Genomic DNA, 16,348 nt, shown 5'->3' with positions numbered 1-16,348 from the left:
CTCAAAAGACGTAAACGTTCTTTTTATTTTAACGTATCTGCCGTCCGACAGTCTGAACGGGGTTTGAGATGTCGTTGACAAAGCATTGTGTCTTGCTTTGGACTTGACTGACATTTTGACACTGCTTGTTTGCTACCCACTATTTACTTGTAATTATTCCTCTCACTGTAAAAAAAAATAAATACAAGTTTATGTCAGTAGTTGCATATGCATAACTGTAACCACAAAGTCTTTTTACAAAAGTGATGGAGAACCGCGGACCATATACGGCTCTCAGTGATTGCTAATGAGTAGATTCAATTAAAAATTCACGTATTACATATTTAAAAATGTTACATAAGTGAATAACCATCGACGCCCGTTTTCTCATGTATAATACAACCTCGAAATATGGTGTGGCACAACAAGCTAAAATTTAATTGGACAATGTGAAGTGGAGTGGTAATATCTCAGTCTTTTTCATAAATCGGTTGTAAACTACATAGCCACAGTCTGTTTTCAGTTTTTTAACAAAGGTGACATAGAAAGGTGAAATAGAAAAAAGAGAAGTATTAATCTTTACAGCCCGCATGGACAAATATTTGCGTTTGCGGAGCGATCTGGATCTGTGGTTTCGCATTAATGGTAGTGTTCAATTAACTCTTATTTACGTATGGCATTGAATATGAATATATCATGGTGGTTAAATTAAGTCTAAGTGCCATCTACAGGCCTATTATGTGAAATGTAGGCTGTTAGGTGGCCTCATATATATATATATATATATATAGGCAGATGGTCCTTTTTTAGATTTGAGCCCCTGCCTCTGAGGAACTGATGCACTTATTGCCTCCTGCCCGATGATGTTATCTTCCCAGTTGTTCTAGAAAACTGGATATAACAACAAAATTGTCCTTTAAAGGCTTCGTCCACCCTAAAGCTCGTTCGAGGGGCAGCTGGACAAGCCTGTGTGTAAATTTAACAAGACCATTTTAACAATTCAGTAAGCCTCGGCTCGCACTGCCTCAAACCACCAAGAGGAGGAGTCTGTCTACCTCACTGACTGGGCTGAACTAAATCAAAACTTGTACGTGTGTCGGCAGACCATTATGATTAGTACATGATAAAAATGGTGTTGCGTAAGCAATTGTATTTGTAGTCACTACGTGAAATGGAGTAAACAAGTGCATTCTGTGAATGACAGACAGATGCAAAAAGAATGAAAAAATTAGGAAGTAAGGCAGTGGCTGATGGGGGCTTGTTGTGTGGTATTAGATTAATCTGCAGAGCAATGCAGGCTGGGATATTACTCCTAAAGCAGAGCTCAGTGTTCCCTTCATGCTAATGAAATGGGCAGAACTCCAGTATGGGATCAGAGACACGGAGGTCAGCGGGGGCGTGTAAAACCATTACGCTCAGACCGCACACATAACCACACACGCAAACATACAATGCACCATACATTCTCATGGGAAACCACACATGACTTTAATTGATTAAAGTGTTTTGGAATCATGGGATGTTTAGTTATTTGCAAAAACCAAGTGAACTAAAGAGAGAGAGAAAATATAGAAATATTAGATATATTAGAAGGGAGCATAAAAGATATTAGAATAAAAAATAACTTACAGACATTTGATCACATTTAAACATTCGTATACATTTGTTTGTGTCATTCATATATATATCACCTACAACTAGAGAAATAATATCCTTCTGTTGGCTTTAGAATCCAAACTAACTAGAAAATACATTGGCCACCCTACATGCGTTTGTCTATATTTCCACTATATTCCAAAGCGCTCTGACAAAGAGTGGTTTAAGCAGAGAGCACAGAGGTCAATGAACACACAATTTGCAGTCAGCACGCACATGCCGAATTGGCTAGATTGCTCCAAAGCATTTCAAAGGCATCAGGCACAGTGGAGAAGATAACAAGCAATTGACAAAGTCACTTGATTGGTCAGAGGGATCACAGGAGGGTGACATTAACCCAACTGTGCCCAAAATACAGACCTTTTTTCTTATACAATCTACACCATTGTTCAAAAGTTTTGATCTTTCTATATATAAAAGAATTTTGAATAATTGTATTATGGTTTCCACAGAAAACATTTAGCAGCACAACCGTTTTTTAACTTTGACAATAATAAGAAATGTTACTTGAGTCCCAAATCAGCATATTAGAAGTACATTAATATGTACTGTTATGTTTCTACAGCACGATGTGCTTCACACTCCTAAATGTATTGCTTAATTCATTATAGTCTACTTACATATTATATCTTCATTAGTGTCAGCTTAACTGAAGCTAAAACTTATTTACTCCACCTGCTCAATTAGGTCTTTAATTTAGCAGCAAATTTTGATTTAATTTGAACCAGTCCTACTACTAATTACATTTCAATTTAATCAGTTAACTTGACGTTATCAAATCATATGCTTGTACAAAATGATAGGATAAAGCAGCCTACATATTTTTCAAATTCCAAATATTGTGTAGAGGAGTATGTTCCACATACTAGGGTATTCAGTCACATTTCCTTTTTAACATTCTGCATTATGATAATGCACGTTTCATTTGTATTTTTCCATCAAACTGGATTTTGTTTGGTTATGGTGTCTTTTTTCACTGCAGTTAGTAATTTAAAACTAGTCCAGTAGCAGCTTGATGTCCTCTGCCGTGTGAATGGATGCTCTGTCAGAATGAAAAGATTTTCTCTGATTAATTTTAGCTTTTAGCTATGAATAATTATGACAAGGCTTTGTGATCTCAGAACATTCTGTATGCCAGGTAAAATCCATTGAGGAAAACCAATAATGAGATCTAGGTCTCCTCTCCTTCCCTTTGAGGACTCATGAGGAAAAACACATTACAAAGTTATTTCCTGAGATTGAGGAGTACAGAAAGAAAAACCCTGGATTCTCTGCATTTGCAAGGTCATTCTGACAGCTAATGTTTTTCAGGGCATGCTGAGGCATGTTCATGGCCTGAATTACAGTCTGATTGACTAAAGGATATTAAAAAAGTGTAAAAAAAAAAAAAAAAAGAAGACGACAAATGATCTTAAGCTACAAGACCAAACTCAAAAGTGAATCATAATGTCAGCACTGGCCTTTTCATGAACAGTGCACGCTAGTGCATAGAAAAAAAAAAAATCTGTTCATAATCTTTATCAAAATGCAATAACTTGTCTTTTAATCTTCAAAGCTCTTCCTCACAAACAACTTTATTTTTTGGCTCAACGAATCCCTCTCATCCAATCGCATGGTCCCATTCCGGTATGTAACACCCACTTCACACAATCCAACCATTTCGATGGATGAAATCAAGTCCCTCACAACTTTTCTCTCTCCAATATTCTGCCAGAATTAAAATAGGTTATGACCAATACATTTTTTATTTCAGTATGTATATCTACATAAAGCAATTTTCTTAACTACAAAAGTTGTCTGTTTTTTAAAGCTACAAAAATGGGCTGACTCACCCATTCTTCAGTTACCTACAGTTCACCATGACCCACGGTCAAGGCTGGGCGGTATGACAATACATATAGTTACCACGGTATAAAATGTCTATCATTAGAGATTTTGCTTTATCGTTTATATCGCGGTATGTAAATATATAGCACTATCGACACTTCAGAGTGATGAAATACATGAATGAGGATATAAAGAGCGTGCTTGATGTTAAAAAGAGTTATAAGAGCAAAATATCTTGAAAATGAACTCAGTGTTCGTGCTGACTGACACCCTGGCAAAGTGCATGCACAGAAAGCGGCCTCTCTCAGAAGGAAATCGTGAATTTGGGAAGTGCTCAGTGTTAAAATGTGTTATTAAGCACATAAGCAGTGAAAAAGAACTGACTGACGCACAGCGTAATCGCACGCAATCGAAAATTCAGTTCTCTTTCAAGTCTTATTGCGCTTGAATGGTCGAACACAAACGCAATTATGTCAAAATTCCCATCTTGAGGAGTATTCATGTAAACACAGCCGGTTAAGTCTCAAGTGAAAGTAAACAGTTGGGTGTAAACCGGATGTGTATCAGTATAAAGATCCGTGTGTTTGGTCTTAAAGTGACAGCAGCCTAATAAACCTACCCGCTGCTCATTAATGTGAATCAAACAAAAGAGAAAATAACTTACTCTTCTTGACTGAATAACTTATTTTTAGCTTTAATAAGAATACATTTAAATTTAATTCATACAGTGAAGACTATGCAATATTAAATTTTTTACATTCTATTATAAAATTTCTGTACTAATTCTAACTACATGTTAAATAAACCTATTATACCTGAAAAACTTAATTTGGTTAATTCATATTTTTGCTATATTGTATTTGTCCAGTTGTTTGTAACTTGCTTCTTTTTTCTTATTTTTAATAACGGAAATGAGATAATGATGATGTGATGTATATCTTTATCGTGAAATAAAATCTCATAACGTGACAATGAGATACCCATGGTGAGCACATCATCCCTTTAGTGTACATACACGCACAAACACTCACCAGGCAGTCTGTTCATGTTTACCCCCTGGGCAGACAGTCCAATTCCCATGTACCTGGAAACACCAATGAGAGAGGACAAATGTTAGCTTTACGAAAAAATTAGGACACTGTCACTGATAATCTCTGAAACTGTATTTAAACCATATATTATGCTCCTGATAAAGTTACTATTCAACTGGGTTTAGTGACTGGGTTCATTTTAAAGGTCTAGAATTAAACAAAAAAGGTCAGAAATATTTGCCCTGCATAAATAAACGAGATACAGGAAAATAGAATTGGCATTTATACATTTAGTAGAAGATGCATTTATGTAAAGCGACTTACATTGCATTTAAGGAAAAGAAAAGGTCCATTGTCTATTGTCAATAGTGTAGCATGTATAAGCACATCTCTAACAGAAGTCACATTCGAAACAAAAAGCTTTCTGTTGGTCAACGTGGTGAATACATGACCAACCTGAACCTGTTGCAAAATGGCTGGATTTCGCTTATGAAATTTGCTGAATAACAGTAGATGTGACCATACTTTAAAAATAAATACAAGAAGAATCAAGCATCTAAATAATATCGAATAATAAAATAATATTGTAAATAATATAATAAAATTAATGGTGATTAGACTGAAGAGCCCCTTCTCACAAGGGCTGAACAAGTAGGAAGTTAGATGTGGTATATATTAAAAAGTGCTAAGTGAGTCTGGGAGAAAGTTCCACAGCCTGGGATCACAGTGACTAAGGAATGACTTGACACTTTTTAGTCACAACCTGTAAGCTGCAGTTAGATGACCTAGTAGAACAGGAGCAATCCTGCTGGAATATATTTAGTAATCACATTGCAAAGTGGTCACAGGAAAGGGTGGAACCCTTTTCCATTTATTTTTGGACAATGATATCCTCAAACCGAAGGCATGACAAACACCAACTACTGACTCAAGCATGACACATGGTTTCAGAGCAATTATCATTCTGAGACTGTGAAAACACCTTTTCATTCATTTCAGAATATCTTAGTATTTGGTTCATAATTTTGCTTTAATGAGCAACCATAAGTTTGAGTAAAACCTGATGATCATGTTCTTCATAATGATTTGAGAATGATCTAAAGTGGATCTTGGGCTTCAGTGGAAGAAAATAACAACTGAACATCTGTACAAAGAGTCACATGATCAGTGCCACAAATTTACAAGGCGATCTAGAAATAGTGCTGAATATTAAATATTACTGATTAATTTTACCTTATACGTAAGGTAAAATTGTCTTTGTTTTCATTTTTTTCAGAGTCCTAAGATTTTCAATGTACACTCAAACTTTTGAACCCCACTACATGTAAAACAGATCTGATACCTCTTCTCTTCAGATTGCTTCCCGTGATGCATCTTTCCAAATTATAAACAAATCTTGTATCTTGTAACAACACTATATACAAATGCCTTCAACCAGAAGCTATTTGCACTTACCCATCTCTTCCTTTGCTTACGATCTTCACCTCAAAGTAGTAGATGCCACAAGCAGCGGGAATGGGATGGGTGGCCCGAACAGACGCTGCATCCTTGTGGTTTTTTCCGTGGCCTAAAGCAAGACGGAAACATTGAGGGAAATGAGTCACTGACCAAACACACCCTCTGATATAGATGACTGTCCACATAAATAACAACAAAGTTCAAAAAAGTTTTTGAGGGGACAAGGGTTTCCAGTTAGGGATAGGTCACGATGGTTGACGACAACAGACACTCTCCAGTTGTTTTCAAATGCATGAATATATCTCATGCCAACAGCCCATAAGAAACACATCCAATAGGGCAAAGGTGAATCTAAAACGAAATACAGAGCTTCATTCCAGCTGTCATTTTCGCAGTTCTCCAGACAATCACTGTATAACATTCTTTCTTCTGTGGAACATTAAAAGAACATATTTTGAGAATTGTCTCAGCGAAAGACATTGGTCACCAAAACCAAAATATCTTCTTTTGTGGTTCAAAGAAGGAAAATCAAACTAATTTTCATAGTGGGTCTAATGTAGGCACAATAGCCAATGCGCTTAAGGTATTTAAATAAACCATTGTATGGGCCCTAAATGGGTTTGCTTTGTTCATGGGTTCCATGTCGTCCTATCTGAATTAGATACTGGTGCTAATTCATATAGGGCCGACATGGAACCTAATTAGCCCAAGTATGGGACTAATTTAGATAGGGCAGACATGGAACCCGTGGGCCCATACTCAATCCCATATTGTGCGTACATTGGCCCCACCATGAAATGTTGGCTGGGGAATGATATGAGGGTGAGAAAATAATGACAGAATGGTTTGGGTGATTTGGGTAACTAATTATTTTCAAATGTTAAAATACTCTCCTATCCCAATTTGATGTGCAGAGACATCTATAATTAAGCTGAGGTTGTATTCCCAAAGAGTGCAAACAGTGTGGCAATAAAACATTGCTATGTTTGTTTGAATGGTCCAACATGTCAACTTTTGGCTCAACCAATGGCATAAGTTTGTGGTGGGACTACCTGTTTGTGAACACATTCCCCACCAACAGTTTATTTGTAGATGGAGTGTGTTTGGAAAACCTATTTAGAGGGAATAATTATTTCTCTTTTGGTGCTGTTGGTGGTCCAGAAATGAAACAATGCACCTTTAAAAATTAGTAGAAATTAAAAAAAGTCAACATGAAAAAAATTACACAGTTTACCTTAAAAGACTTAAGTCTTGATGTAATTAATCAGTAATTAATTCAAAAGGAAATGTTTTTAATCTTTTGTCAAAATGTTACAACTTAAAGGTATAGCGGAGGATGTTTTACTTCCTGGTGGGTAGTCTAAACTATTGGTCCTCCTAATTGTCAATCATTCTGGTGAATCAATCAAACTTTTCAAAAAGTGGAGAGGGCGGGTCTTATCTAAAATTTGGAAAGATCCTCCGCTATACCTTTAACACACTGAAACGACTTTCCTCCTCTACTTTGAGCTCCTCCCCTTGAACTGCAAACTGCACTGGTCAATTCTGATTGGGTAAGCCCGTTTTCATAAGACCAAGTTATTTCTGATGCATAGCCTAAATCAACTCTCATCATGTTTCACTCAAAAGGTCAAATTATGGGAACAAAACTGATTATGAATGGCATTTCATGTAGTCTTTTAAGTTAACATGTAATACACTCTGACTTCAACATTTCTGCTCATTTCAATTGTGAGAAGTGAGTGTCATTGCCGTCTAAGCCTCCATGTACCATAGCAATGTGCTCCAATCTCCTAATCCATTTTCCTGCAGGTTGCTAACACCTGCCAGCATTAACAGACACTCAGTATTAGATTCTGCGAGGCCAGGCTTGCCTCCTGAGCCAATCATTTACTCAAACCTCACTGCACTTCAAGAGTCTCATGTTGAACTTCTCCGTGTGAACGTATATGGACGTATCTTTGTGTTTATGTGCCCCAGACCTGTAACTTAACCCACATCTGCAGTTTGATTCCAGAACACCATGTCACCATTGCTACTGTATGTGGTAGTTTGAAGCACCAGTGTGTAAAAAATGATGTACTAAGTATTCATTTATGCTTCATCATCACCATCTGATAACTGTAATAATATGAATCACTTATTTTTAGCATCCCAAGTTCTGCTATCAAGCCACAATAGGTTTGTCTGCCAAACCCAGACAAGCATTCATAATCAAGAACACACAAAATCTATTTATATTCGTGGCTCACACAACCAGAGTAAAGGCAGAAGACCCTGTATGTGCAAATCCCTGACTCTCTCTTTCAACACACACACACTACAAATGCACATACGTGTGCACGCTCCTGCCCGCCCCCTGCTCACACGCTCAATCTATTTATACATCATGCCATGACCACACCATTCTGGGAGCACAGAACAGCGAGAGGACCTTGGGTGATTCTCTCCTTCTTTAGCTGCTTGTCTGTCTGTCCCTCCCTCTATTTCTCTGCCAAACATGTTTAATGCACAAAACACAAACAGCTTTCATACAGAGTCCTCCTCTGCAGTGCATAATCATAGGTCTGGTGCATCTTAAAGCGCTGCTCTAATCCAGTGTAGGACATATCATTTTTTTATTGTATGTTCTGCATCTGCGCTAGCTGCTTTCAACATGCCTCACTTTTCTCTTATTTTTGTAATGGGGATGAGCCAATAATTTGTTAACACCTTTAGGACACATAACCAACTCATTTCCAGTCTTGACACAAGGGTGTATCCCACAAAAACTGTGAGAGTTTACATGCATGATCTCACACTTATTCTACTTAATACTGTTGAATGAACCAGGCTTACGCGGCTTACAAGTAAAAATGAATATGATGCAATATAATATAATGCAACGTCCTGTATTCATTTGTGGTGCTGGGGGTGGGGGGTACCATCTCCCAGAAATTTGTTTTTGCAGGGTGGGATGTCTGTAATTATGTTGAGTACAGTAGGCTATGCACAATTGTAGTATTTGTTGAATCGGATTCAATTCATGCCAATTTAACAGAACATTTCATTACTGCATTACATTAATACACCTGGTATTAAGATGCATTTTGGTGGATCGTAACACAAGTAGATGAGAGAGACACACATTCCTGTTTACACCTGGTGTATAATTCATCAATTTTAACCACTTCTGTCCTGATTTCATAGACGGGAGGGTCTATGGGTGGATAAATGTTTGGGCTTTTTCAGATCGTTCAATCTAATGGACGGAATAAGCTCAAGCAATTTACATATGAACGCGACCGGAGATGACAGAAAAACATATGGAGAGCAGCAGTTTTCATTTCTGTTCTGATAGCCGCAAGACCACACTGAACGCTGTGAGTGTGTGTTAGAAACCAGGAATGGTGAGAGAACATTGTGCTTGGTACATTTTTCATCTTCAAGTTCAAACCAAACTTGGATCTTCAGCTAACAAAGTTTAAATCCCATTTGGCGGAGAGTAGGCGGTCTTTTGTGGCTGTTCGAACACATTCGACCACATTAACGTTTACACTACAAAAGCAATCCGGTCAAATCAGTGATCCAATCGACCAAAATGCATATTAATACCAGGTGTAAACAGGGCCATTCTTACTTTACTAGGGGTGTAACAATATATCGTGTCACAATATATCGCAATACAAAAATATGTATCGTGGATAGTGACAATATGTATTGTCTATATAGTTCACCCAAAATGAAAATTACTGTGTGAGAAAAAATTCAAGTTTTCAGAGTTTTAGTGTCAGTACTACATTAAACTACTATATATAATGTTGAATATAATGTATAATAATGCAATGGGGGATTATTTGTGGGTCCTGATAATGCCAAATGTCTGATGTTACCAGTAAAAGTGTCCTACATTATTTTAAATATATCTAGTCAGTGACAGTGAAAGCATATTCGTCTAAAATAATTCTGTATTTTCAGCTTCAGAATCATGAATATTGTTATTCTGGTGTCTCTATTGTCCTGTGCTTTGGGTTTCAGCACCAAGTCCAAGACTATTCATTTACACACTCAATGAAATACCAAATTTACCATTTTAATCAACAGTACATTTTTTCTAAACCTTTTACCATATGTCTTGGAGTATTGCATTAATATCATATCGTGAGTTGAGTATCGCGATATGTATCGAATCGTGACATGAGGGTATCGTTACACCCCTATACTTTACAGTAATGATAATTTGAGGGAATATGTGCTTAAAGTTAGCATGAAATGAAAATTCACCAATCTTCTCTGGTGACGTACGCTGAAATTCTCCAAACATTTTGTCCGCTTAAACTCACCCTGTCTTACAATCAACTGCAAGCTCACATTCAGCCGATGTGGCTCCATCCAATCAACAATCAATTGAATCAAGTTTTACATTTTTGATTTTTTTCCACAAAATCATTTATTCAAATATGGAAGAAAACATCTCTTGCTCTGTCCGTTTCATCGCAACTTTAAATAGTCATGAAAAAGACCACCCAAGAGGACGTCTGACCGACATGTAAATCAACCAATCACAGTTCGTTTTGTTCTGCGTCATGTTTAGGGCCATGAAAATGTCGATGTCCCTATACGATAACAGACCAACATGCATCAAATAAATGATTAATTTAAGAACGCTGTGCAAGTTTACTGCAACAATGGTGCCGCGAACTTTACACACTTTTGAAAATCCAGTGTTTAGTTGACCCCGATAAGCGCTCATTGTCACAGTTGTAAACACGACAGCTTCTTCCATGAGGGGGTTTGGCATCACAACGTCTTTGTTTCCAGGCAGACCGTTAATGAACGCAAGACACGTCTCCTGGAAATCCAAACCAACTAATCAGATGACTACGAAACTCCCAAAGTATTTCTCATTTTGTGTGTCTAACGCATCAGACATTCAGCCAGCAGTCTGAGGCCGTGACGTCTGAGGCTGAGACTAGGATGATTATAATTTCCTTTACTTGAAACTCATGATGGGAGGAAAGGCAGAATGCAACAAAAAAAAAATCTTTACACAAAATATTATTATTATTTTTGATACGGAGTGAAGTATGACTAAGAAAACTATGACTAAGAAAAAAAGAAGTAAATTAATGGTTGGTTGAATGACATACTTATATACTCTCATATAAAAAAATCAATCAGCATCACAGAATTACACTGCTATCTGGTAAAGCTCTCTGACAAAACATCTAAGGGAAATGTGGGAGCTGCACAAGGCTACAGCTGGCATCCATAATAACATCAGCTAAGCAGGCAAAAAAACAAAACTACAATATGAGAGAACAAAGACACAGGGAGAGAAGATTGGGAGTGTTGTGCTAGTGTTAGCAAACAGGGTTTCACAGCTTCACAGAGACACTAGGGGGAAACGAACACAATCTGATGATGTCACCGCACCGACTAAACATGCATGATTGGCTCCTCAGACAGGCAAAACCCCTCTATAGGCAAACATTACAATGAGCTTAAAGGAAACAGAGTTCAACAGCATGCACACAGGAAATGGATAGCAGTCCACCGAACCACACGGAAACAATCTAGGCTTAAGTTATATTTCTATCTATTCATCTTGCCTAAATCTTGCACAGACACAGCAAAATCTGCATCTGGGTAATGGGGGCTCATGTCCTTGTCAGTGTGACGATGTGTAAAATGAGGTCCACATTGCAAACAAAGATAGAGAATGTACCTCTCATGTCTTTTCCACGTGTTTCATCATGCACAGACTGATTTTTTTTTATTAATTTTTTTACATGCATCCTAAATAAAGATGAAGAGCCACATAATTTTATATCATATAAAAGCACAAAATTGCATAGATTTTCATCAAAATATTTGACAGCACATATCTATTGTCTTTACTTGATGAGAACATGATTCAAAGATATTACCTAAAGTTCAGTCTACAGAAACAGAATCTGGTACACTGGCCAAAATAGCGCTGAAGGTTAATAGACTGCAGGTTAAATTATCTATTAAGCGGAGCTGGTTTAAATATATATTTAAATACATTGCTACAAGATGTATATAATGGCTCTTTAAAAAACAGATTATAGAAACAAGCCTTTTTTTTATCCTAATCTAATCAAGGCAATCCTGCTTTGAGGATAAACTGACTAAACAGTCAGGCTGACAGAACAAAAAAAAAACACAAAGATCCTTAACAAAAAGGAAGGACATCAATATCAGTGTATCAATATCATATGACTCTTAAAAACCAAATACTTGGCAAACATCAGCCACCATATGAAGTGGTAAACATACCCATAGCCTGAAAGAGGATAGTGGCCAATGAGGTACAATTTTCCACAGACACAAAGCAGTGTACATTACCAAAATAATGCAGTGTTGTTCATTGCTGGGTCAAAGGGGATGAACTAAACTTTAAGGATAAACTTCCCCCTGGACCTGGGCATTAACACAGATATACTGTCTGTATGACAGCTGTCAAATGGAACACACATTATGTAAGAAAATGAACAGCTATAGTCTACACAAAAGTGACCTTCAAGTGAAGTATTGGACAACAGGCCCACAGACACACAACATTATAATCAGAATTAGGTGCATTATAACAGCATTTGTGCCTAAACTAAAAATAACCAGGGTACATGTTGGTAACATTTCAGTAATCTGTCAGACAACTGACAACACAATACAGCCTTTTACAAACCTAATAATTCACATAGATGCTACAACAAAAGAGCTCATTGTTATTAAGACATCACTGAATATCATTGTTTTAAACTGATTTTTAAATGTCAAATTAAATGGCAAGTCAAGCTAGCTACTTTATTGTGATTTAAAAATCATACTAGCAAGTTTACACTAGCAAAAGTATTTGTAATACACACTTGTGTTTAGTAAATGGATGTGTCTATTAAGTTAGCATTAGGGAAAAAAAGTATACTAGCAACTATATTGGTATAACTAAACTAACTAAAGAATAAGTAATAAAAGTAGATAACAAAAATTATTACTAGTAAACTGTACACCAGCAACAATTACTACATACAGCAATGGCATGCAGTGGTGTTCTCAAAAGAGGAGGCAAAGTCCTGACGCTTTTTTTATTTTTATAAACCAAATGTAAATTCATGTCCCAGTTACTCTTTATGTTGACACATTTTCCTGATTGAATAAACAAAACAAAGGTAAAAACAAAAAAACAAATACAATTCTATTTTGTATTCATTAACTAGCCTATACAATATAATTAATGTTCTTTTTATTAAAACCAATTTTTACGTTTATTCTAAAATAATAACTAGCCTAACTGCAGTAACAATTTAAACAATATATTTTATTAGTGAACTGATGTTCCGCTGTTCTTTTTAATAGTCAACTTATTTTTTATCAGTCATCAAGGTTGGTAAACACTGTCACAGACATGATGTACCTTTAAATTCAACAAGCTGATTGCTCACTAAAACAAAACACATTCATCATGTTTTCAGGCCATTTTGAGTTTGATTTTGGCATGACATAAAGTGGTGATATCTATGTGGCCAAGTTATTTAATTAGTCTTCCCATTAACGCCATCATTTTGTTAATTCAGATCAATTCGTGAACGTGCACGAAAACAAAAGGCAGGATTTATCCCACGAACTAATCATTTCCAACCATGACCAATAATATCTAATGATTGCCTCCTCTCATGAGACTTTCCCCCGATCATTCTCAATTACCCCTCACAAAACCCACTGTATGCTTTGGGGGTCTGTTAAAAGTCAATGGACTCAGGGGAAGCATTGCCTCCCGCTATAACTTTTCCCGCTGGTTTCACTGTTGAACACTGTTACTTTAGTGTCACATTTTGTAATATTTGTTGCATTGTTTTATTTTTGTAATATTGGTTATTTTCTCATCCAATTTTTTGAGGCACTGCCTCCCTTGTCTCCTCGGAGGAAACGTCTCTGACGACTAAAAGGCACTGTTGCTGTGCGAATGAGCGGGCTGGAGCGCGTTAAGTGTTTTCTGTTAGAACGGTGTTGTGTAAGCGGCCCCTAAGTTAACAATTAATGATCTTTGCAACGGAAGTGAATCAATCAAAACTAACTTTAGCTGGACAATAACTTTATTCTAGAGCTGCTGTAAAGCCAAAACAATCTCTGTTGCTTTAATTTCCTATTATCACTGTAAAGCTGCTTTGAAACAGTCCATATTGTTAAAAGCGCAATATAAATGAAGGTGACTTGACTTGATACAACTCCAGTTTGAAATGAATAGGGCTAGTTGATATGTAAACTACAAATTCCCATTGAATTCAATGGCAAAAATGTGCAATTTGTTAACAGCAACAATGCAAGTTACTTGGCACTATTGGGACAGTGACTAAAGGCAAAGAAATACTAGGCCTAATAAATAATAAGTTCTAGGGACTAACTGAATAGATATTAGTCACTACTGGAATGACGACTTGTTTAATGTATGTCTAATGTCTAACTAGTGAAATTGAGAGCAGTTACTGTAGGATTATACAGCAGTAATCAAATGATAGGTTCAACAAAAATAGATACTACTTGGCCTGAAAGAATATTTTTAAAACAGCTTGCCAAAACCATTGAAAGCCCATAGATTGCGCTTTAAATAGACTAATAGTTAAACAGACTGATAGTTCTCAAAATAGACTGCTTTATTATATATTTACTAGAAGCATGTAAACAGTTGTTAAACAAAAAATTACATCTGCACTGGGTAAATTCACAGTCCCCCCTGAGGCGACTGGGTCAGTCGAAAAGCCACAACAGTTTAAACAGCTAGTGTTGTGGAATTCGAATTCATTATAATGGCGAATTCGAACGATTCGAATCAATTCGATATTGTTCGTCAATACAAATGCGCACATGTTCGTGAGTCAGATATATCGGATAAGCACAACAACAACAACATAACATTTTCAGCTATTTGTTTCGTTGTGAACGCGCCGCGCGTCCTTATATAAATCACCCGATAGCGGATAACAAATACACTTATGCAATGCGGAGTAAACTAAACAAGCATTTGCGATTCATTGTAGCTGCTTAGCTGCCCTTATTGCCCTGCCGTGGCTAGCTAGCCCCAGCATCGACTAATTCACCGAAAGGGAGTTCAAACCATAAGCTTGGCAAACCAATAACACTTGATGTTGTTGACATGGCAATGGGTAAAAGGTAAGTTAGGTGTCCAAAAAGCTAGACTCTCCAGTCGTGCTTATGCCCCAAGCTACTCTCGCTAGCCGAATTCTGACATGACGGTTTGCTAAATGTCAACCCATTTAGACATTCCTCTTTCCTACTATACAACAAAGCAGAAGGGGACGGAAAAACACAGCTCAAACTAGATCGGGGGAGAATGCATATACTCGAGTGCAGCGAACCCAGACGGGATTGTCAAGGCCTATGGGTTGACAGTTCAGCGTGTGTCACATCTGTATACCTTTGTAATGCACCCGCAGATTATTCTGTGAGAGCCCGATGTAGCTGTACTTATCCTTGGGGCTCCAAGATCGGGGTAAGGGGGTCTCTTCCTCATTCACGGCCGGGTACAGCCGCTTCAAACGCTCGCTTAGCTCATGCTCTTGATAATTAAAAGCAGGATCTCCTGTTAGCAGGCTCCCCGCTCCAAGCTCTGCCATTTTTGCTTATGTTTTTGTATTCCTTCTAGTAATCCTACCCTGTTGTGCCAATCCGCTAAAAAGGAGACAGCGCTAGACTAAGGAGAAACACACACACACACAGCAGCGGGGAGAGAGAGATGTCCCCGGATAACAGCCGCTCGCTCGACAGTGACGTGTGGGTACTGTAGTCGAACACAAAGCCTGCGCAGTGCACGCGGCTGACATGAGGGAAGTGCCGTCAACTACATGACCCATACCTAATTCAACTGGGGCTGTAAAACGCAGGCTAGGATTTGTAGTTTTTATGTATATGGCTACTTGATTTTTATGAAAGTAAACCATGTCGAAATTAAACAATCTCGAATCAGTGTCTCGGTGGTTGGTCATTTATTCAAATGTGTGGTGATAAATTCATTACACTACTAGACTCAGGTATAAAATTCTGTCACTCTCAGCTATTTATGTAACAGACTTCATGTAATCCTTATCCCAAACTCTTGGTCTGTGAAGCAGTCATTTTACCTTATTGACTTGACTTTATTAATTTAAAGTGTAGGCCTACTGATTGTTTTCTGTGTTAGCGTCCATAACATGACGAGCATATTTTTGTGTCCAAGTACATTATTTTCTTTTAAAATAATTTGATAAATTCATGACATATATCACCTTATTCTTAGTTCTTTTAGTTTGAATTCCTTTTTAGTACATTTAAATAATACATATTATTGTATGTTTTGTTATCTTAAAGTTACCCCCAAAATGTCAAGTGGTGAAACTGTC

At 37.2% G+C, this 16,348-nt stretch overlaps 1 protein-coding gene across 3 annotated transcripts in view; it reads right to left on the bottom strand.

Moving 5' to 3' along the window:
* ranbp10 (RAN binding protein 10) overlaps positions 1-15,810 on the bottom strand; it is a 30,133-nt gene extending 14,323 nt beyond the window's left edge. Inside the window, exons 1-3 of one of the 3 annotated variants that reach the window (XM_082182525.1) lie at positions 15,388-15,810; positions 5,949-6,060; positions 4,494-4,546 (exon numbers count right to left, since the gene is read on the bottom strand). In XM_082182525.1, coding sequence (XP_082038651.1) covers positions 4,494-4,546; positions 5,949-6,060; positions 15,388-15,586 — 364 coding nt within the window. In that variant the 5' untranslated portion in view covers positions 15,587-15,810. The remainder of the gene's footprint in view (positions 1-4,493; positions 4,547-5,948; positions 6,061-15,387) is intronic. The other 2 variants (XM_082182524.1, XM_082182526.1) reach the window with 2 other exon arrangements.
* Positions 15,811-16,348: the final 538 nt, after the last annotated feature.

This window comes from Leuciscus leuciscus, assembly GCF_965113295.1.
Source record: "Leuciscus leuciscus genome assembly, chromosome: 10".
Lineage (NCBI taxonomy): Eukaryota > Metazoa > Chordata > Actinopteri > Cypriniformes > Leuciscidae > Leuciscus > Leuciscus leuciscus.
Note: the sequence above shows the minus strand (reverse complement) of the source record. Positions and strands in the feature narration are given on the sequence as shown.